Source organism: Coloeus monedula (genome assembly GCF_965178545.1).
Source record: "Coloeus monedula genome assembly, chromosome: 21".
NCBI classification, from domain to species: domain Eukaryota; kingdom Metazoa; phylum Chordata; class Aves; order Passeriformes; family Corvidae; genus Coloeus; species Coloeus monedula.
Window position 1 is genome coordinate 9097680 of NC_138801.1, and position 22743 is coordinate 9120422.

The 22743-nt window shown below is 49.4% G+C and overlaps 1 protein-coding gene across 2 annotated transcripts in view; it reads right to left on the reverse strand.

Annotated features, from left to right (window-relative positions):
* The window catches only part of CACNA1B (calcium voltage-gated channel subunit alpha1 B), a gene marked incomplete at both ends in the record, with an annotated part of 261208 nt that overhangs the window by 66706 nt on the left and 171759 nt on the right, over positions 1–22743 (reverse strand). For both annotated transcript variants that reach the window (XM_082295118.1, XM_082295117.1), the window contains 4 exons: positions 1109–1335; positions 2482–3306; positions 10173–10235; positions 17675–17781. In XM_082295118.1, coding sequence (XP_082151244.1) covers positions 1109–1335; positions 2482–3306; positions 10173–10235; positions 17675–17781 — 1222 coding nt within the window. The remainder of the gene's footprint in view (positions 1–1108; positions 1336–2481; positions 3307–10172; positions 10236–17674; positions 17782–22743) is intronic.

Below are 22743 nucleotides of genomic sequence, written 5' to 3' on the forward strand. Positions count from 1 at the left end.
CCTTCAGGTTTGAAGACCTCCTACTCTAAAATTACTCCAAACCTCCCTCCCAAAGGTTGGAAATTCCCCCATTTTCACCCTAACTTCACTTCCAGGGATAATTTACTGAAGATCATTTCCCATCTATGAACTGGGTAACATTTTATGCTGCAAGTTCTCTTCTTAGACACACATAAAGGCTCTTCCATTAATTCCCAGGACCTAAAACCCAACAATCCCACCCTTTGGAATGTGCTCAGCGCAGGGCTTTTATTACATTTTATTTTATTTTGCAAGAAAAGGACATTTTGTTGTGTTTGAGTAACACATTCAATAAACTCCTTATTGGATTTCCAGTCAGATCCAGAGGAAACGGCCAGGAAAAGGGAGAGGCTGATAAATTGTGATTGACAGGAACTCAGCATGGCAATATAGGAAAATTACCACTGAAGAGGGGGGAATAAAAGGAGAAGGAAACAAAAGAAAAGATAAATCTTGTGGCTGACAACAGAGTGAAAATCAGAGACCCTGGCAGGTTTTGGCTGTGCCTCTTGGAAAGCAGAGTCCCGATGGCCTGAAGTCCAATGTGGACCTCTTGGATTTCACACTGGGATTCTCCTGAGCTCTCCAGACTTCTCCAGGCTGATCCCACCCTGCCAGGGATCAGCCCTAAGGTGGTGGGAACAGGCTGGTGGTGGCTGGGCAAAAGGATCTTGGGGCCATTTGTAAATCTGTGCTGATAAACCCAAGGCAGAGAGCTCTGGAGAAGCACAGGGAGGGTGGATCTGCTCCAACTGTGATGCAGAGGATTTTAAAAGCTCTGGAATCTCACGGAGGATCCCAAAGCTGCAGGATTACACATGGATGTTGCTTTCCCTGCTCCTTCACCTTTCTTCGTGCTCTGGGTGAGCCATTTCCAGGGACTCAGGTGTTTTCCAGAGGCACCAGGCAGCCAGGAACCCTTGCTGAGTTCCTGCAGTCTGTGTGGGAATTACAGATCCTCTGTCACCAAGTTCCCTGTCTGCCTCTCTCGAGGACGGCAGCGCCCAGCAGAGCCCCCATCGCTCCTCAGGAATTTCAATTTCCTGGCAATTTCAGAGCAGGAAAAGCAGGGGACAAAGGCACTCACTTGGAATGACAGTGGTGTCCCCTGGAGGGGCCGTGATGGTGACAGGGATGTTCACAGTGGTGGTTTTGTCCAGCGGGGGCTGAATCATCCTCGTCACGTTCTTCTGGTTGTCGGCATCCTCCGGCTGCTCGGGCACCTTCTGCAGGTATGTGCTGGGCAGGGTGTGCACAAGGACACTCCCAGGGACACTCCCACTGCCACTGGCCTCCAGCTCACACTGGTTCTCCCTAGGAAAAAGCAGGATTTGCTCAATATGGCCCAGGAAGGGTTCAGGGACGCATCCCTGACGCTGCACCTGGTGCTGGATTTGTTTTCTCCATGGAAATCCTTTGCAGGACAACCTCCAGACAGTAAAATTTGGGACTTTTTCCTCTGAGACCTCCCGAGCCAACCCCAATCACAAGATTACAGGCACTGAAAATCCCTTGGGTCTTTCTGATGATGCTCCCAAGCCAGGACCATGTGGCACCTGCACGTAGCAGTGCCACAAGCCACCCCCCAGATCAGCTGCCGGATGAATCCTGACACGCTGCTCCCTAATGCTCTCCCCAGGCCTTATTTAAACGTGGGGATTCTCTTTTCCCCACTGGAAGCACTCTGGAACGTGGCTGTCAGCAGCTAAATAGCTCCTGCTCTCCTCTGCAGCAGCAGCAGCTCTGCTCCAGTGAGGAGGAAAGCGAGCCCGTGCACATGAGCACGCTGAACAGCAGGCAGAGTGTTTGGAAATTCAGCTGAAAGGAAGATAATTTAGACAGGAAAATTATTATCTCAGTGCCACTCACAGCTCTCCACGGTGACATGAACTCTATTCTAAAGAATCCCAGTGCAATTTCTTTTCCATCAGACTAATAAAGCTGAAAAGGCAATCTATCCTTCTTTATTAACTACTCCAAATGCTTCACCAGGGCTGTTTTTCTCACTTGACTTACATAAGAATTAAAGCAAATGGGGGCCATCGTTGCTCTTAATGGAAGAGGCCACGTGCTGGAACAACTGGTGGTGCAGCTGAAGGCTCCCCATGAAAAATGAAAATCAAAGGGCTGTAAAGCAAGGCTGGCTGAAATTTTAAAAATGTCCCTCAGGAGCTTCCTTCAGAAGCTGGGAAATTCTCTGCTCCACTTGGTGTCCTACAGGGTGTTTACAGCAAGGAGATGTCCTGCCTTAAACCTGAGCTGGTTTAGGAACCAAGATTGCCTTCGGGAGCCTCTGTCATTGCTGACTGAGGCAAAACAGAGGGGTTGTGGGGGGAGCCACTGTGGGGACAGGGACAGCAGGGAATGCCACGGGGACGGGGAAACGGGATTTCTTGGAACACCTCTGGGGCTTTGTGACCCCTGAACCGACCCGGGGAGGGCCTGGCAGCACTCACTCACTTGGGCTGGTGATTGCGGTGCTCCTTCTCGCCAGCCTCGCCCTCCTTCTCGCCGTTGTCCTTCTCCACGGACTCGTACGTGGACAGCGCCCTGTTCCTGAGCCGGTGCCGCCGGTGGGGCTCCTCTCCGTTGTCGCCCTTGGCTCCGGGCTCTCCATCCCTGTTCCCGGACCTGGAGCCGCCGCGGTGCCGGGAGCGCCGCTCGCCGCGGGCGCCGTTGGCGGTGCCGTTGCCCTCCTTGCCCGGCCGGTCGGACGAGTGCCGGTGGCTGCGGTGCCTGCGGTGCTCCTTCTCGGCGCCGTCCTCCACCGAGCCCCGCCGGTGGTGCCTCTTCCCCCCTTCCTGCCCTCTGTTCCGGTCGCTTTTCCCTTCCTTGCTGCCCCCTTCCACCTCCTTGCTGCGGCTCCGGTGCTGCCTGTGCCGCTCCTCCTTGTTGCCCACGCCGGTTTCGCCGCCCTCATCCTTGGTCACGTCGCCCTTCTCCTGCTCTCCCAGCTTCTCCTTATCCCGATGCCGGTGGTGCTTCCGTGGCGCTTCTGCCCCGTCAGCTGAGGTGACTTTGGGGTGCTCCACCACCTCCTGGACATCCACGGGGCTCAGCTTGGTGATGTTGTTCCTGCCTTCGCTGCGGGGCTCCACGACCAGCGGCCGGTCCAGGTGGGTTTTCATGTCGGGCCGGATGTGCAGGGTGGTGGCGTAGCGCACCCGCTCCTCGGGGTCCAGCTCGTTGTACAGGGCCTCGCAGCTGGCTCGGAAGTTGTGCATCCGGATCTGGCTCGTCCTCTGCTCCCAAACCGACTTGGATTTGGAGGAATTCTGCTGCTTGCTAAGGGCGGGAGAAACGGGAGAAGTCAGCACCCGAATTCGCGCCCTTTCCCTAAATACCAACAAAAAAACCCCCAGAAAAAACAGGGAATTTTCAGCCGAGGTGGGGAATTAGAGGGTTGAACCAAAGGTGTAACAGGGATGGAGAGAGAACACGAGCAGGGAAAGCCAGCGGGATCATCCGTGTTAGTTTGCCCACACACTATGAGATCAGCCCTCTGGAAAGGAGTTATTCTGCGTTTCGGAAATGTGGAAGCCTTGGGAATAGTCTGAAGGATTAAAACGTCAGCACGCAGAAATCACACACCCCAGCCAGAGCTTTGGAACAGCCCACAAAGCTTCCCAAAATTAGCAGCACTTTTCTCCCCACCTGGAAACATCTGGATGAGGAAATTAGCGGTGAGCAAGAGAAGTTAGATCAGCAGGAGGAGCAGGGAAAATGAAACCTGAGGATCTGAGCCTGCCACCAGCCCCTTCCCCTTCCAGCCAGCCCCAGGGGTTGTCTTCCAGCTGTGCTGCCCTCTTGGCTCATGGAACAGGTCTAGAACTGTTCTAAACCCACGGGATCCTTCCAGGTGAGCATGGACCAGCAGCCCACACATCACTGGAGAATGGAAAAGTACAGGTAAGAGAGGAAAAGTGTCCTGTGCACCAGGAAAAGAGCCCAGGGAGAGGAGAGTCACACATAAATCCATAAAATATCCTGAGCTGGAAGGGAGCCACAGGGATTGTCCAGTCCAACCCCTGGCCCTGCACAGACCCCCCAACAGCCCCACCCTGGGCATCCCTGGCAGCGCTGTCCAAACGCTCCTGGAGCTCTGGCAGCCTCGGGGCCGTGCCCATTCCCTGGGGAGCCTGGGCAGTGCCCAGCAGCCTCTGGGGGAAGAACCTTTCCCTGCTCTCAGCCTGAGCCTGCCCTGGCCCAGCTCCAGCCGCTCCCTGGCTGCTGTCCCTGGTCCAGGAGCAGAGATCGGAGCTGCCCCTCGGGAGGAGCTGCAGCCCCCGGGGAGCTCTGCCCTCAGTCTGCTCCAGCTGAACAATCCCAGTGCCCTCAGTCCCTCTTTGTGTGGCCATTCCAGACCCTTCCCCATCCCTGTATCCCAAGATGAAGCTGAGATGGGAACACCTTTATCCCTGGAGTCACCTGTTCATCTCTGTCACCCTTTATGACGAGGACACCTTCTCTGGCATTCCCTGAGTTTCATTTTTCAGCACAGCGCTTGGGTTCTCACCACCGTATTCAAAGTGACCACAAACCCAACCAGGGTGTGAAGGGAAGACTTTTTCTTTTCTTCCAAAAATTTCAAGTCAAATTCTGCTTTTCACTGGCTGCCAGGGTGAAATCCTGGATTTAACCTCGTGAAGGCTCAGCACCCATTTTTTTCCTTAATAAAACTTTTCCTAGCAAAACCAGGAAAGGCATTTCCTCCCCCCAGCCTGCTCTGACATCTCCATTCCCCACAGCGCAGCCTGAGCTCTGCATCCAGAGCCAGCAGAGCCCACATGGGAGGCAAACACAACTTTTTTACACATTTTCTGGGCTCCCCTGGCAGTGGAAAAAAGCACCTTTTGCGTGTTCTGGTGCTGATTGGGACTGTCTGGCTCTGTCACCGTGCACAGGCCCCGGGGAGGTGACATCCAGCCACGCTCGTGTGGCACAGTGGGAGCTGTCAGAAGGGTTTTGTGTCACTGGGCTCTGGGGAATCGCTTCTTTACTGAGGCTGCTGCTGCCTGGTGCTGCTAAAGAGGCAAAAACTCACTGAAAACCCTCATGAGAGCAGCCAGGCAGATGTGAAGGAACCTCACTGAATCCTCAAATCAGAGCTGGTCACCAAAATTAACTATCTACACCCTGTTGCCAAGTTCTGGACTCATTTCCCAGCAGCCGAGTCCCCCATTTGCAGCCTGGCAGGGGAACAAGTGACAAAAATCATGGTTTTAAATGTAAATAATACCAGAAGCTCCTGGGGACACAGCTTAGAGCCCTGCTCACCACAAATCCCACATCCAAGGGAGGACAGGCTGCTCCTGAGGGAGAGTTCCCTCCAAGCTGGCACAAGGATGAAAAGCCCCATTACAGTGGGCACTTGCCACTTTCTTTGGTTCAAAATGATGAAAAATTAAATATTCTCACTCAGCAGGAGCTTTCCCTGGTTTGAGAAGGAACAAGGAACGTGCAGAGCCTCCCCCTGCCCAGCCCTGCTGCCCTGACCAAGGATTCCCCGTGGGAAGCCACAGGAAAAGCTCTGCACAGCCCTCCAGAGCCAGCGGGGATGGAGCTGCCCGGGATGGGCATCCTGGGATATTCTGCACTTCCTCTGGGGTGGCTGGGTGCCCTGCTCTGCCCTGCTCCACATTTTAGCTCTGCTAAACCCATCTGGGCTACAAATCTCTTCAAAGCCAGGCTCAGGGAAAGCTTCAGGATTTTCTGGGCCTGGCTGAGCTCCCCTGAATGCTGCCACCAACACCTCTGTTCTTAAGGAATATTCCTCACTCCATAATGAAAGTCCTGAGGTGGGGAATGGCCTCTGCCCTGCCTTTGGGCAGCACTGAAGTGATAATCAGCCTTTAAGATTAATTGGGGAAGTGTCTTTGTGCTGAAACCTTCAGTTCATCTACAACCCAAGAGCAGAGGGAGGAGCACAACCACCCCCTGCTCCATCCTGTGCTCCACTGCCGTGGGACAGGAACCAGCGGGCCTGGGACACGAAGCCTTGGTGTCCCTGCAGCGACTCCCCAAAGTGAAACACCCAGGAAATCATCAGGCAGCTCCCAAGGACACAGCCTGCCCCTCTGCCTGTGCTGAGCCCATCCATGATGGAAAGAAAATCCCCTAAATCAGGCTGGATGTGGGGAGGAGGAAGGTGGGGATGCAGGGCTGATCCTCAGCCCGGCTCTGACACAAGCTGTGTCACCTCAGGAGGGGTTTGTCATTCATGTTTTAGTTACACCAAGAACATAAATCAGCTTTTAAACGACCTCTGAGGTGTTTGCACTGCCCATCACTCAGGGCTAAGTGAGAGGTGCTGCCAGGGAACTGCACCCCTGAGAACCTGCAGGAACCAGGCACTGCACACATCAGCTCAGCCTGTTCTGCTGTGGAAAAAACAGGCACTGACATTCCAGCCTCGAATTTCCCAGCACCTGGAAACGAGCTGCACCCTTAACGCTGACACGAGGCACGGAGGCGAGTGCCAAAAACTCCGGCACAAAGGCACCCGCTGGCTCTGGGCACCAACAACCCCAGAGCAGGAGCTGCAGCAGCAATGCCTGCACAGCCATTGCTCTTCCCCCAGGGAAAACACTCCAAAAGAAAAAGACAAAAAAGACAAATCAGGATATTTACGAAGCGCGGTAAAAACCCAGCCTGGAAAACGCGGCGCTTGCGAGCTCGATTCCATCTCCAGAGCAGTGAGGAGCATCCCAAATCCCGGCATCCAAACACCAGTCAGGAGCCAGAGCCAGGGCACAGAGGCTGCTGTGGGAATGGGGTAAAGCACCCGAGCAGGATGGGCCCTGTGGGGACAGAGCTGGGAATTCCAGAGCCAGAGCAGCAGCAACAGGAGGGGAAGTGGTGTCTGCTTGTCCACCGGGATTTATCCGGCTCCAGCTCTCTCCGAGTCCCCACAGCCCCTGAGCTCGGGGATTTGGGACAGCTCCTCCTCTCCTGGTGCTCTCTGGCCATGAGGACAGTTTGGGAGCTGGTTCTTGGCACCCCTTAAAACAAAGCAGGGCTTCAGTCCAGCTGCCGGCCTGGGAGGAGATACAGTAACAGGAGGGACTTCAGAGGAGACGGGAAAACATCAGCGGGGCAAAAATGAATTCCTCTGCTCCCCCCCTTGTTTGGGGCAGTGAATTCTGTACAAATCGGGGCAGGCACAGCCCAGCTACAGCACGAGCAGGGCAGGACTTGTCTAAATTGATACAAAACTGATCAAAAAAGAGCCTTTGTGATAAATATTTACTCCACATTAAAAAAAACCATAAAGCTAACTCCTTATCTGAACCCTGCTCACTGCTGGCTCCTTAAAATCCCCCCGAAGCCATTAAGAAAATTGCCCTGTAAATCACTCCTGACTGCAGACATCCTACAAACACTGCTGGTAATTCATTGCTGTACTCCCCAGCCCTATTTTCTGGAATATTTGGAATTCTCTGAAGCCTCTGCTCCATTCCCAGATCCTCCAGGCTGGAAATGTTGGAGATACCACTGCTGGCACCAGCTCCACTGGTTTTCCTTGGATTAACACACCACCAAAACAACTCCTGCCTGTGGCTAGAAAGAAAACCTCACAGTTCCCGGAGAATCAAATAAAATCCACATCAATGAACCAATGACTAATAATGGCATCAATTAAAAATGCAAGCACTGTGTGGTTTGTTGAGGAAAGGGAAGCATATTTTTAGTCAGATTCTAATCTTAGGGTGCTCCTTAATGACTCAAGATTTCGTTCCCATAACCTCTGAAATCCTTAAAATTTTGCTCCAGTAAATAATGAATGGAAGCTGCCTATGGAAAGACAAGAATCCCGTGTTCAAAATAACCACGTGTTACACGGTGGGTGTGAAATTCTGTGTTTCAGATCAAAGGGGATTTGTTGTTAAAATGCAACAAAACCTTTCCACTCAAATCCTATTTTCCGTTCATGAACTCGGAGCTCGTGAACTCCCCACGTTTCCATTGTCCACTTGGAAAACCCAATGGAACATTTCACTTTGGGGTTGGTTGGCTGTCTTATCTCTCTGGGATTGGAATTTTCTCTCAGCTGAACTCAGCACTGGTGTTTAAATAAATGTGCTTTGCCAGTCACCCTGGAGTTGTTGCTTGGATGCTTCAGCATCTTTTTTATCCTTCTGAGCTCCATCTCCTTCCTGAGATCCCTTGGGAGACGCTCCCAGCATTCCCAGGGAGCTGGGGCATTACAGACACCAGAACCAAGGTGAAAACACTTTTTAAAGTGTTATTATCTCTGAGGGGAATAGTTTTCTTGGTTTGAGATAATTACCCTCCAAAATTATTCTTGACTCCCTCCAAAATTATTCATGAATTTGATTTTGGTTTTAGAAATTACAATTTATAGATAATAAATCACATTCGTTTTCTATATCATATGAAATTTAATATATTGATTTATGAATTAATCTATTTTTCTACATTTATATATTCGATCATTTTGATATTGCAGCTTCACAGAGACAAAACTTATTCTTTCATAATATTTCTCCCAATATTAGCTAGAAACAGAAGTTGAACTCCAGGGTCTCTGTTCTGGCGGGGAGTTAACAACAAAACTCAATGAAAAATGCCTCAAAATGTGGCCAGATCCTCCTTCCAAAAGGGTTTTGGTGCCTGCAGCTTGGTTTCATCCTTTTATAAAAGGCAACTTTTTTTCCCCTCTTCCAAATACGCCTCTGGATATTTGGAAAAGAGGAAAAATCCTGTATTCTTTCAAGGCTTTGTTCCTAATTGGGAAAACAGTGCTTGGGAGTAGTTTGGGGTAACTTCTGCTGGGGGAAATTGGAGTTTTGGGGAGAAGGCAGCTCCCAGCACCTCCCTCTCTCCTATCCTCTCCCTCCTGTCAGGGTGGGAGGCACCCAAAGTGCAGCTGAGCCCTCTCTGCCTGTCAAAACTCCCAGCAGCCAGGAAATACATTGGAAGAAATGATCCAAAAGATGCCTTAATCTGATTTATTCCCCAGTATTCCCTGTGAGCCCTCAGACCTGGGCACAGACCTGGGCACAGACAGGGCACACCTACTCTGGCAGTCACAACAGTTCAACCTTGGTCACGGAAGTTAAACTCATATAAAGCATCAACGTATTTTAAATCCCAACTTGTCTAAGATCCACCAGTGCACAAGGAGCCCAAACCAGCCAGGGAAATATCAGGAAGGAAAACCTGCTGGAAAACCTTCACAGTACCTTGGTCCCTGCTGTGGGGCCGGGACAAACCCCCAGGTTGGAATTGCACTTACTTGAGTCTCCAAGAGCATTAAAGAAGAAAGACAAGGTCACAGAGTTAAAGGATAACCCAAAGGATGCTCACGTGGGTGGGAGAGGAGCTGATGAGGAGTTTTTGGGGTTAGTCAGCAGCAGTGATGATGTTTTTACCAACCTGCCTCGGTGTCAAAGCACACCCTGACTCACAGCACAGCCAGCAGGATTGGATTGGTGGGAAGCACATGGAAGGAGAGGAAGTTTTCCACTGTGTTTGCTCAACTCCAGCTCCAGAGGAGTTGCCAAGTGCCTCATTCTGACAAAATCTGTCGCTTTAAGCTCCAGCTCGAGCAGGGCAGAGAGCAAAGACATAACCAGCTTTTCAAGAGTTTTCCAATTTAGTCTCACTTGGACCCCGTTCCCAGAATCCTTTTGAAGTCCTCCTCCAGTTTTCCCTCCAAGAGGGCTCTCCTGGATCTCCCACTGAACCCGGAGTGCAAACACTGGTGGAACATCAAAGCCAGCAGCCCGGCACAGAATAAACACAGAGAACAGAAATAAACACAGGTGAGAACAGGACAAACCATCAAACGAGGGGAGACAGGAGGAGAGAGGAAAACAGTTCAGGAGGAATGATGGAAAGGAATTAAGGGAGAAAAATGAAGGAAGGAAGGGGGGGGAAGTCACAGTCAATGTATGGAACACAACAGAGTTGCTCACAAATCACAAGCATCAAATGACAACGACACCTTCCAGTCCTTTCCCTGGATGTTGGTCTGGAGGCTTTTCCACAATGATGGGAATGATTTTTGGGGGGGAAAATAAATAACCAAACCACAGGGAGAGCGAAGGCACCAGGAGAAGGGGAAGGTTTATCGAGCTCTAAATGAGAAATCCATTCAGTGAATATCGTAACAGAGAGCAACTCACGGTGAATTTACGCTGGAGACTGACGAGCTGCGAGATACAGTACCTCGAGTTTGCTTTACAAAACTGCACATGCAAAAAAACAAAACAAACAAAGAAAACAAAAAGTGAGAAAGGAAAAAGCAAACAAAAACTAAAAAAAAAAAAAAAACAAACCAAAAAAACAACCAAACCAAACGAGCAGAGAAACCATAGAAGACATCGGGAGGAGACTCGTACAGGCCGTGTCCTGTCGGATGCAGACGGGGAGGAGACCAGGCAAGCTCCAGGATCGTGGAAGCCACGGACACACCACCCTCTGGAGAACGGGGACACAACCAAAGAGTCCAGAATGGAACCAAAAGGGGGCCAAAATGAAAAGGGGAACCGAAAGGCACACGATGGTCTCGGGGCTCCTCGCCTCCCTGGTACTCACACCACCAAGGTCCTGCAGGAGGTCACCTCTGGGAGTGGAGCCATGTGGGGATTGTGCTGCAAATCATCGTCTCCACGTGGAGCAGGATGCTAATTCCTGCTCTTGGCACCAGGAGGAAGCTGGAGAGAGGACCTTGGGCTCCAAAAATCCACCTGAGCTCCAGCAGCTGGTGCCAGGCAGCTGCTCCTCAGTCCCTGCCTCAGAGCGGCTCTTCAGAGGCACCTACCTCTCTCCTCGGACAGGGATTGGGATGTGCCTGGCTCAGACTGCCCCAAAACGGGTCACTGGGCCTCAAAACCCCAGCTCTGCTGCAGCTTCAGTGGGGCAGGGCCCAGGGTTAAAGGAGCTTCTTGCAGCTCAAGAAATTTTGTAGATTCTCCTCCATCTCCTCCACACCATTTACAGGGGGGGTTCTAAACATGGAAATCACTGAATCACACAGAAAAGGCAGGGAATCCACAGAAAACCAGGATTCTAAGTATCCTAATGCTTGAGGCATTAATTTTTCCCTAGTTCTAAATGATCATTTTTATCAATCTACAGCAGTCCAAGGACCCTCCCCAAGACTGAAAATAAAATCGCTTCACCTCCTGATTTGCCTTTTCAGTTGCAGCATTTTTCCTCCTGCTTTCATGAGCGTTTAGATCTGTTAACAATCAATTCTAGCAAACCAGAAAGCCCAGTTAAAATCCAATGTTCTTTGGGTATCACAGAAGTAGAGTTTAAAATATACATTTATTAAAATTAATGGATTGTTCTAAACAGAAATGTTGGCTCAGGTAATGCATACAGGGCAAAATCCAGAGGGTCAGAAACCTGGAATGAATATTAGAGAAATTATGGAAGGCATCGTAAAAGTTTTGCTTGAAGCAAATAATCTGCTGAGCAGCCAGGTGAAGGATTTTACCTAAACCTCAGGATTTCTGTATTTGTCTGGTGCCAAATGAAATAGGAGCAGGAGCAGAGTGGGGTGGCAGGTCCTGCCTGCTGGCCAAGAAAATGATTGTTTTCAGGCTGCTCAAGCTGGGGACCTTTGTTACTCCTTGGCAGCAAAAAACCTGCAGACAACAAGGCCCTGACTGCATGAATTCCTCAGGCATAACCAAGAAATTCCTTTGGCAAAACAGGTGGGAAACTTGGGATGGAGGAGAACGCACGGGGCTGGCCCTGATTTACCTGGAAGTCAGCACCGAGCCCCCAGTACGTGTGGAGATTTTGGGTTTAATTGTTGAAAGCTGATGAACACCCTTCAGTGGGAGGCTGGGATGAACCTTTGTGCACGTCCCTGCCTCGTGTGGTGCAGAGCAGGACGGAGGCCACGCTCTGTCCTTGTCACACAAGTCCTGCAGCACTCCGGGGTCACCGCTCTGCTCCCGTGGCTGGATCCGCCTTTTTGAAACCACCAATTTCCCTGGAACCGCCGTGTGTGAAAGCACAAAGCCAACAGAGCCTCCTTCTCCAGGGCAAAATGACAGCAGGAGTTGATTTTCACCAGATGCTACTTACCGGGAATGAGGGACAGAGCCCAGAGAGTGGCTTTGGGTGTGGCCGAGTGGCCGTGACAGCGACAGCGAGGACAGGGAGGAAAACCCACGGGAGGAATCACAAAACCTCACACACTGACACACTCCAGGGGCAGGAGGAGAGGGAAGAAACCACAGCCAGCAAGAGAAAAAGAACACCTCTGCTAATCTACACCCCCCAGCACAGCACAGGTCACGGGCTGGGTGTTCAGGCAGCTTCTTGCTGGGTCCTGTTGGGTCCCCACAGCCCAACAGAGACGTGGAAATCAGCCACGGTATTCCCAAGACAGAAGGAAAACATGGAAAACCTCCGAGATGGAGAACCTGGAGAAACAGAGCAGGTCCCCCCTCCCTCCCCTGCATCCCCAGACCTGTACAAAAGGGACAGAGAAGTCAGGGTGAAGGGACTGAGGTGCTTCTCTCGTGGCTTTTCTGCCTTGCTCGCACTGACAGGAGCTGTCCCCCTGTGGGACAATGCTGTGAACAGCCCCAGGTGGGACCAGCAGAAACAAGTCCTGGAGACAGAAGGAGATCTTTGGATGCTGGGAAGTTGTCCTGGGAAGTACAAGTAACTTTGGAAAGCAGCAGTGGGCAATTGGACAAACTGTGCTTAGGTCTGGTGCCCACGTCCAGGAGCTGTCTCTGCCACTGCCCACAACGTTCCATCCACCACCCCCGCTCTCCTCCCACCCAAAACTCACCCCTCAAACCTGGGATTAAATGATTTCCTTGGATCTGGCTACAATTGTAATCCATTACCTCACAGAATTAAAAAAAAACCCCAAACCTCATAAATCACAGAGTGCAAAAAGTTCCTCAAAGCGTGCCTGACTACCTGGCAGGCTCCTACAAATTTAGGGGTGCTGAAAAATTGCTGTTTTAAGGCTTTTCCCAAGAAAAGGTGAGAAGAGGGCGCTGGGGAATGCCTGGGCTGTGGGTGCCAGGTGAGCCCCTTTTGTACGGGCCATTGGTGCAGCCCTGGCTGGGATGGGAAAGGCAGAGGAGGAACCCAAACACGGGGAATTCAGGCATCAGGTCAGGCAAAACCAGGGAAAAACCCCGTGTTTGCTGTGGGGTCTTTGTGTGACCCACGGGGATGAGCCTGAGGGCTCTTCCTTCCTCTGGAAGTGGCACCAAAAAGTGCTTTGGACATCCAGTGCCTCGGAATTGTTCCCTTGTCCCCCCTCCTCCGTTCTGGCTGCCAAGGAAGCTGCACCAATGGTTTGCCCTAAAGACCCCTCGCTCTGTGGAGTCCCTCAGGTGCAGAGGCTGAGCGGGGCAAATGACACAGAGGGGCTGAACAAACCCAGAACTCACCTCCAGAAACAACAAAGCAAGGAAAACGCTAAACGGAAAACAAACAAAAAAAGTCACAAGAAAAGAAGAATGAAACAATGGGCTCCAATCAAACACATCTCCTGTTTCCAGGCAAACATTGCAAACAGCGACAGAACCAACGCACCACCCTCGCTTTTCATCCGAAATAAATCCTTCAGGGTGGAGTTCACCAGGTGAAAAAGGAACAGACACATCTGCTCAGGTGAATCCCTTTGGTGGAGCAGAGAAATGCTGGGAACTGGATGAAGCAGGAGCTCCAAACCAGTGGCACCACCCCTGCTTTTCATCCTGAGAAGCCACTAAATAAATCCTTCAGGATAGAATTCACCAGGTGAAAGAACCAACTGAGGTCAGACACATCTGCTCAGGTGAATCCCTTTGGTGGAGGAGAAAAATTCTGGGAGCTGGATGGAGCAGGAGCTCCAAACCAGTGGCACCACCCCTGCTTTTCATCCTGAGAAGCCACAAAATGAATCCTTTCAGGATAGAGTTCACCAGGTGAAAAAGGAAAATGCTGGGAGCTGGATGGAGCAGGAGCTCCAAACCAATGCACCACCCTCGCTTTTCATCCTGAAAAGCCACAAAATGAATCCTTTCAGGATAGAGTTCACCAGGTGAAAAAGGAATTATGGCCAGACAAATCTGCTCAGGAGAATCCCTTTGGTGGAGGAGAAAAATTCTGGGAGCTGGATGAAGCAGGAGCTCTAAACCAACCATACAAACCAGGCTCACTTTTAATCCCAAGAAGCCACTAAATAAATCCTTCAGGATAGAATTCATCAGGTGAAAAAACCAACTGTGGTCAGACACATCTGCTCAGGTGAACCCCTTTGGTGGAGGAGAAAAATTCTGGGAGCTGGATGGAGGAGGAGCTCCAAACCAGTGGCACCACCCCTGCTTTTCATCCTGAGAAGCCACTAAATAAAAAAGGCCCTTTCAGGATAGAGTTCACCAGGTGAAAAAGGAAAACGCTGGGAGCTGGATGGAGCAGGAGCTCCAAATCAGTGCAGGATGCTGAGTGTGAGGCAGATGCAAGATCAATGATCTCTCCCCAGCCTGGCAGTGATGAACCTGTCACTAAAAGAGATCCCCAGGGTTCATCAATCACAAACCAATTCCTGGCTCCCACAGCATCCAATTCCAGGTGGGAAGGTGGAGGTGCCTCTTCAGGCTGGAACGTGGGGTAACAACCAGTTCTTTGTGCTTGGGAAATGATGTTTAAGGACCAACACAATAAATGGAGCTCAGAATGGAGAGGTGGGGACAAGGGGACAATTCCAAGGCACTGGAAGTGCAAATTTTATGGAGCTTGGTTAGGAGGGGAAGCTGGGGCAGCAGAACCAGTGCAGGCACAGCTCACCCTGTACTGGCACGGGAAAAACACCAGAGGTGGAGGATCCAACACCATGGGAAGGGCTGGAAGGAAGTTTAGGGGGAGACACACTCAGGGCTCGGAGCATGACTGACAAAACTAACAGAGAATGGAATGGAAATGGAAATGGAAATGGAAATGGAAATGGAAATGGAAATGGAAATGGAAATGGAAATGGAATAAAATAAAATGGAATAAAATAAAATGGAATAAATGGAAACAGCTCCTCACCCCTGAGACAGCACAACCAACGTGACTTTTCACCAGGCCCAGCCCAGGGACAGCTTTGTCCCCTCCCAAACACTGGGAACAGGAACATCCAAACAAGAAAATCCAAGGCATTATATTCTCTGCCACCTGGACTGATGCAGGCAGGGAAAATGCCGGTGTTTTCAGGACATTGATCTGTGCCATCGATGCCTGCAGTTGTTAGAGAAATCCACGTTCACACGCTGGGAAAACAACATTAAACTATAAAATTAAAATAATATTCCTTAGGGGAAAATACAAATATAAAGAGAGCTCCTTTGCAGGAGCTCAGTCCCAGTTTTGCCAGGCCTTGCTCACTGAGTCCTACAGGGCTTGGATTCTCAGTTCTTGGTACCCCAGTTTTACAGGGGTTTGGTTTGTGGTGATATTTCCATTTGCCAAAAATCCCATTTTTAAGAACACCCAGCACTTTTCCCTCTTGGCACGTCCAGCTCTGGCTCTGATCTGCCAGGACCTGCCATTGTCATGGCTCTGCCCTCAGAGCACCGTGGGGATGAAGAGCAGGAGAAATGAAGAGCTGGGGTGGATTTGGGTGCCCAAAGGTCCCTACATCAGCCCTGCTGCACTGGAGAGAGATGTCCAAGGGATAAATGCTGCAAACCACCCCCCTAGCCAAGATTTAGGGGTTGCCAAGCCCCTTTGGAGCTCCCTACGGATGGACATCCCATCCCTGCATGGGTTGCTCATTTGAGAGCTGGATTTGTTCCCTGTGGGTCCCTCCCAACTCAGAATATTCCGGGATTTATCTATAAAACAAATTGCTTGGACACGGATTCATTAAATCGCAGGGATCACGAGCCACCCGTCCATCCATCTCCCAAAACACCCAACTCCTCCCTTGCCTTTTCCTCTAGGGTCTCATCCCCTTTGGGCATCAACCTTTGCACCTAAATGCTGCTTTTTTTCCCCCAAAGCAAAGCCCCATGAGCTTTGTGAGTGGCCCTGGCAGACATCACAGCCCAGTGGTTGGGCAGCAGGGTCAGGAGATGTGGAAACCATTGACTTTCCACCGTGCTCATGGGAACTTCTGCACAAACGGGGCAGGGCAGACTCAATTTGAGGCAAAATAAGCAAAAATCCACCATTTTACCCTCATTTCCAATTGTTGTCACAGAACTCTCCATGTGCTTTTGAAAAACTGGTGAGAAATCCTGGAAAAAGGTGATTTTAAGCCATTTCAACCTCAGCTCCACGGAAGTGGGTTGGGTTTTTTTCTGCTGATTTCTAAGAAATCTTCCCCAAATGCAAAATGCTTTGATTAAAACAGAAGCAAATAAGCACCATCATCATCTTGCATTTTAGAACACCAGAACCAAGAAATTCATCAAAGAGCAAAAGCAATTATCCTCATTTGACTTCTTTTCAAGGCTGGCCAGAAAATAATTGTAAGGAAAAAAATTGGTCTTTAAAACCATCAAACAGCCAGAGCATAAATAGGAACTGATTACAGCAGTAACGACAAAATAAAATGGTGAGAAGAATAAAATATTCAAATTAATAATATTCTTTCCCTTCACATGGTACAAACTGGCTCCACTTGGCCTTTTGTCTTTGCTAAAGTGGATTAAACTCCCAGGAAAAAGAGATTTCCAGCGAAGGAACAAGCAGGGATCCGCCTCCAGTTCGGGTTTTTTCCAATAAAATCAAGCAGGAAATTTCTTTTTTTTTTTTTTTTTTTTTTTTTTTTTTTTTAATGCTTGGAGATCTCCCCTGTAAAAGGAGTCTGGGAAACATCAGCAGCTCCCAGTAAAATGCAGGAATTTTGGTGCTGTTGTTGAAATTCCAGAAGAGTTCAAGGAACCTTTTCAGCAAATCCTTGTGGGGTAGCACAGGACAGAATCATGGAATGGGTTGGGTTGGGTTGGAAGGACCTGAAATCCCATCCTGACCTCTGCAGGGACACCTTCCACCATCCCAGGGTGCTCCAAGTCCATCCAACATTCAGACATCTCCAGGGATGTCTCAAACAAAGGACAACTATTTCCACCTCCACCTCATCTTTGCACCTCCAGGATCCAGGAAAAGCTGGGCCCCAAGGCAAAGCTTTCCAAGGATTTTGGTATCACAGAGCCTGTGCTTGTCCTCATCCAGACATCTGAAAATTCCACATGGATGTTCCTACCTCCAAACCAGTTCCCAGGCATGATTTTATTAACCCAGCTCTTTCCAACAGCAAGGAAAGAGAATTCCAGCACATTTTTCAGCTATTTAAAAGGATGCCCTTGCACTTGAATACTCAAAATCATTAAAAAATAAGTTCATTCTGTGCCCACCCCCTTCTCCTCATTAAAAATCCAAAGTGGGATGTTAACACTTCACCTGGTGAAATCTATCCTGGGACAGCTTAAAGAAAAAAAGATCCTCCTAAAATACAATTATTCAAAGGTGAGGCATTACCAAGAGAACCAAACTGAAAGAAATCCTTCATTAAACTCCTCATTAAGTGCTGAGCACTGCAGTATTTGGCCTGTGAGTGCCAGAGGTGGTGCAGAAGGGCTCACAGATCCCGCGGGATGCTCCAGCTGGACGGACACACAGCGACACTGGAAAACAGGGATTTTCTGCCAAGGAATCAAAGGGTGCTTACGCAGCTATGGAAATGTTGGCCGCGGACATGGGGCTCACTTCGGCCACTTCCTTGGCCTTCTGCAGGGCCAGCTTTTGGTTGGTGGCTTCTTCCATCTCCTCCTCGTCCTGGGGCACAAAAGGGAGAGAAATCAGGGAATAAATCAGGGAATAACAACAAGCAGAGCTCCCCAGGGCCTGAGGCATGGGTGGCCGTCCCTGCTGGGCTGTGAGGACACAGGAATTTGAATTTCGGGCAGATTTTCTCGCAAGGAGCCCCAGGTTTGGTGCAAGCTGAGGTGAGAAAGGTGAGCTTTGCTCAAGAGGGTTTTTCCCCTCACAAAGCTGTCTCGACTCTCCTGGGTCTCCTCTCAGCACGCAGCACTGGGGAAGAGACTCTGATGGAGCAGGGAGGGACCTGAGCAGGAATGTGACCATTCCAGGTGGGACAATCCCCCAATTATCCCAGGGCTGTGTGGGTGATAACCCTCCAAAGCCAATGTCCTGCTGAAAGGCAGGGACAGGCTCCTAAATCCGTCCTGACCTCCTGCCCAGGGGACTTCTCCGAAACAACAACAAAAAATGATGGATTTGAGCGTGGTCCTGCTCCCATCAGTTTCACCCCAGATATTCCCACCCACCGCAGATCCCTGAGGACTCAGAAAACAAAAAGGAACTGTATTAAATGTAGTTTGTAGAGCAAAGTCATGTTCCTGCTTCCTGTATCTCTCTGGATCGTGAGGATTTTTAACCTCTGTTGGCTCAGAAGAGCCTGAAGATTGTAACTGGGATTTCTCTCTTCCTATCCAGCATGGAAAGCACCACTAAAATTCAACTACAGGACTTTAAACATTGAGATGAGAGCAAAAAAAACCAGCCTGGTTCCCCTTCCATGGTCATCAAGGGTCAACTTCCCTGGAATTTTTTAACCAAAATAAAGTCAAATCACAGCAGGGTAAGCACAGAGCTCTGATGGCAATGCCAGCACCTCAGAAATCCAGGGAAAACCACACTGAGAGCAGTCACAGCCTCCTCTGCCCAACTTCATGGAATGCCTCAGGTCTGCCTCTGCTCTCCCAGGGTGATGCTGGAAGGAGTCAGGATTAAAATAATGGAAGCAGCTTTGGAAGAGGAAATTATAGAGATTTATCCACCCTGAATACCATCTGCATAAACAGCTCCTCACTCTGCCCTTGCTGGCATTTGCTCCAACTGAACTCATTTGGAAACTGTTTTCCTTTTCTCCTTCAGCAGGAAAAATAAAAAAAAAAAGATGGGAAATTGATTTTAAAAAATCGTTACCGTGTAAGTTTCTCCTTTTTTTTTTTCTCCTTTGCAAATATTTGCAAGTCTATAACCAGGCCTGAATAAAAGAGCTGCTGAGCAATTACACAAAGTCAATATTTCCAGTCGATTTCTGAAAGGTTTGGGAGCTTGTTGCAAATCAAGGGTGTTTGGTTTAATCCTGGCCTACAGCTCAGCCCCGGCCACCTGTCCTGTCACCCTGGTGGGGTGGGAAAACAGCAAAGTGCCCATGGATTGGGATAAACTCAGTTTAATTGGGAAAGAAAAAGCCATGGAGTCATTCCACATTTCCCATCCCAGCTTTTGCCATCGCCAGGACAGCAGAGCTCCCTCACGTGGAGCAGGACTGGGACAGCCCAACGTTGTCACTCCGAGTGTCTGGAATATCCCTTGGCTGTCCCAGCTGTGTGTCCCCAAATCCTCGTGCCCCCCCAGCTTTCCCCCTGGACTCTGTGGGGTCACCACTCAGCAAGAACAAAACATCCCTGAGCGCTTCCAGCACAAATCCCTGTTTGCCACGCAAATCCGCCAGCAGCTCCTGTGGAGAAAATTAACTCTTCCCATCCCACTGCAGCACAAATGTTACCCTCCAAATACGAGTTTTAAAAGGAGTAAGACCCCAATAAAAAAAAAAAAAAACCTTTAAGGTTCTCCTTTCACCCCCCAGGTATGTTCAAGTTATTTCTTCCTTTGAGGGCTCTCCAGCAGCCTTAAAATCAAAGGCTGCTGATTTTTCTCTCTCTGCCTCTAAAGCACCAGGTGCAGGTTTTAAAACCTCTTTCAGATCTGGGGCTTCTGCTCCATTCTCCCAGGTGCCTCTGGAATTCTGCTGGATTTGCCATCCTGAAGGAGCAGCAGAACGCAGCCATTCCTAACTCAGAGCGAGCTCAGTCCTCAGCAGCTGTTTGCTTTAGAATATTTTTAATATTTCTTCTTCCACGCAGATATTGCAGATCACTCCAGAAATTGATTAATTTTTTGCCTGATATTTAAAATTCCAGCTCACACTGGCTCAAACTCTCACCCCCATTTCACAGGGGTCACAGATAAAGCTCTTGCCCATAAGGACAACCCTGGTTTATGTTCCCTTTCTGTTTTCTAGAGCTCTAAATTTTAATTTAAACCAATTTTTCATGTGGTAAAACCCATTTCTGGTGCTACCCATCATTAACATTGAATTTGCTTTAATACATTTAATACATTAATACAATTAAAGCCTTTTCCACAGGGCAGCAGCAGGAGGGGGATTTATGGATGTTCAGCTCTTGGTTTGGCCACTCCCTTCAGTCCAGGATTTTTGCCCATTCCCCAAGAATTTTATACAAATTTCTATAAAATTCACACATCTCTCGCACGTGTGTTTATCCTGCTTTTCCAGGGATCACTGGCACTGCACAGAGATGAGAAAACACTTCCCACTTAAGGATATTTAGGAAAATAAATCATCAGTTGTGGTGGTTTTACACTCCAGATTAATGAGGATGAAAGCAGGAGCTGCTTTCTGTCACTTGAGACATTTTGGATGAGCAGCAGAGAGATTTTAGTAGCAAATTTTGGGGGCAATTGTAGATTCCACTCTGAATTAGTGAACAGGAAGAAAAACCTGTCAATATATTGAAGAAAACCTAAAGGTTAGGGAACCCAATGGATTCAGCAGAGTTCTCAGGAATCACTAAAAATTGGGTTGGCAGAGTTTGAGTCAGTGCAAGGCCAGAACAGGAGGAGCAAGAGAGGGGCCTGGGAGCAGATTTTTTTATAGATTGGAAGCAGAGGTGGTGATTCTTTGGTTGTTTTCCCCCCAAAATGAGTCACTCCTTAGCACTGGTGAGCTCTGTAACAGCCACAGGATGATCGAGCTGCACTTCAATACAGTCCCAGCTCTGGTAACTTCCCTTGCAGGTCACAAAGCCCAGAAATGGCCAAAATGCCACATAAAAAATCCCAAATTAGCATCCAGAAGTGGGGAGAGTTGAAATGTTTCGGTCCTGAGGCTGGAAAGTTTTCTGTCTGCCCTAAACAGAGGCACTTCCAATTGCTCCTGGTTTTCCCAATTACATTCAGCACTGATCTCAATGAATTTTACAGCAGAAATGTCAGGAAATTCTCCTGGGACCAACTGAACTCCTGAGTAACTTCCTTGTATGTCCAGGCCAATTTTGGGGTTTGCATGATTGTATTAACTCAGCAGGAAACCACTCATTCTCCAGCTACGTGTCTAATCAAATTTTACCTTTTTCCCCTTCTTTTGAATGATTTTGGGGGGGGGATCATAAATAAAATCAAAACAAGAAAAAAAAAAAACCCAAAACCCAAGAGAGTTTCTGGAGAAGCTTTATGATTTAGAATGCTGCTGAATCCATCAATATTCAATTAGAATTTATAAACATCCACAAAGTCGGGTTTTTCTAACCCTCCCTGTCAGCTGCTGAAATATTCACAAGAAGGCACTTAAAGGATTAAGAAAGAAGGAGGATGAGCTTCATTATCCAAGAATGGTGCTGGGCCTCATCCCCCCTCTCAGCACAGGCAAGGGATGCCCATAAATCTGGGAGGATCTTTGCCTCCAGGCTGGAGATTTCTGTGAGCTTTAGGAAGCACAGAGACAGCTGAGCTGCTGAAAAGGAAAAATTTCCCATGAAAAACACAAAAGGAAAAACTCCAAAACAACAGAGAGCCATCAAATACAGCCCTGAGCAGCATTTTAAGGGAGGAGGGATGCAGAACATGGAATTGGAATATTTATTTTACACCTGGGAGCCACCAGGATGTTTGGAGGGTCCGTGCTGAATTTTGGCTGTTGGGAAACAGCTCCAGAAAAGCTGGGAGCTGGAGCCAGTCCTGCAGGAAACAGGGAGATGGCAAAGACCAGCTCAGCCCCAACAGGGATGTGGATTTTGTCTGGGAATTTGGCTGCTTCCATCTTCAGCAGCTAGAGCAGGGTGGGAAACCTGGAGAAATCTCCATGTCCCTGGAGCTGCAGTGGGGATCCAAAGAACCAGAAAGGCTGGAAAAGATCAAGTCCAGCAGTGCCAGGTTCACCCCCAAACCTCAGCACTAACCCTGAGCACCAAATCTTTTTTTTTTTTTTTTTTTTTTTAACATTTTTTTGAACAATGCCATGGAATTATTTGGGTTGGAAGGACCTTAAAGCCCCTCCAATGCCACCCCTGCCATGGGCAGGGACACCTTCCACTGTCCCAGGCTGCTCCAACTCCATCCAACACAGCCTTGGACACTTCCAGGAATCCAGAGAGGTGAATTACTGCACCTTTCCCTAAAAAGAGAAACCACCCTTGCCTGCTGCTGCCCCAGCACGTGGGCAGAGAGCTCTGCCACTGGAAGGAGTAAAGAAATTAAAGTTATAAAAACACAACCAGCACAACGGGGCCGCTGCTGCTTTTGCCCCCAGCAGGTCACTGGGACTGGTGCTGATGGCAGCAGCACAGGAATGGGTGAGAAAAGCTAAAAATATGCAACCCCCCCCCCCCCCAATTCTCCTCATAAATCCATCTGAGCACGCCAAGAAATCCAAACTGTGCAATAATCCAAGTGCAGCACTCGCAGTGCTCCTGCACAACCCCGAGGCTGAGAGCTGTTCTCCCTGGGGAATGCTCCAATGTAAATATTCTCCAGAGGGGAGACTCCAACAGAAATCTGTGTGCACATCCAGCTCTCTGCATCCAGCAGAGTCACATCGGGGCCATTCCCATCCAGGAATCCATCCCCATGCCCTGCCAGGACCTGGCTTTCTGCCTCTGGATCCCCTCACACCTGGGGAGAGGCAGG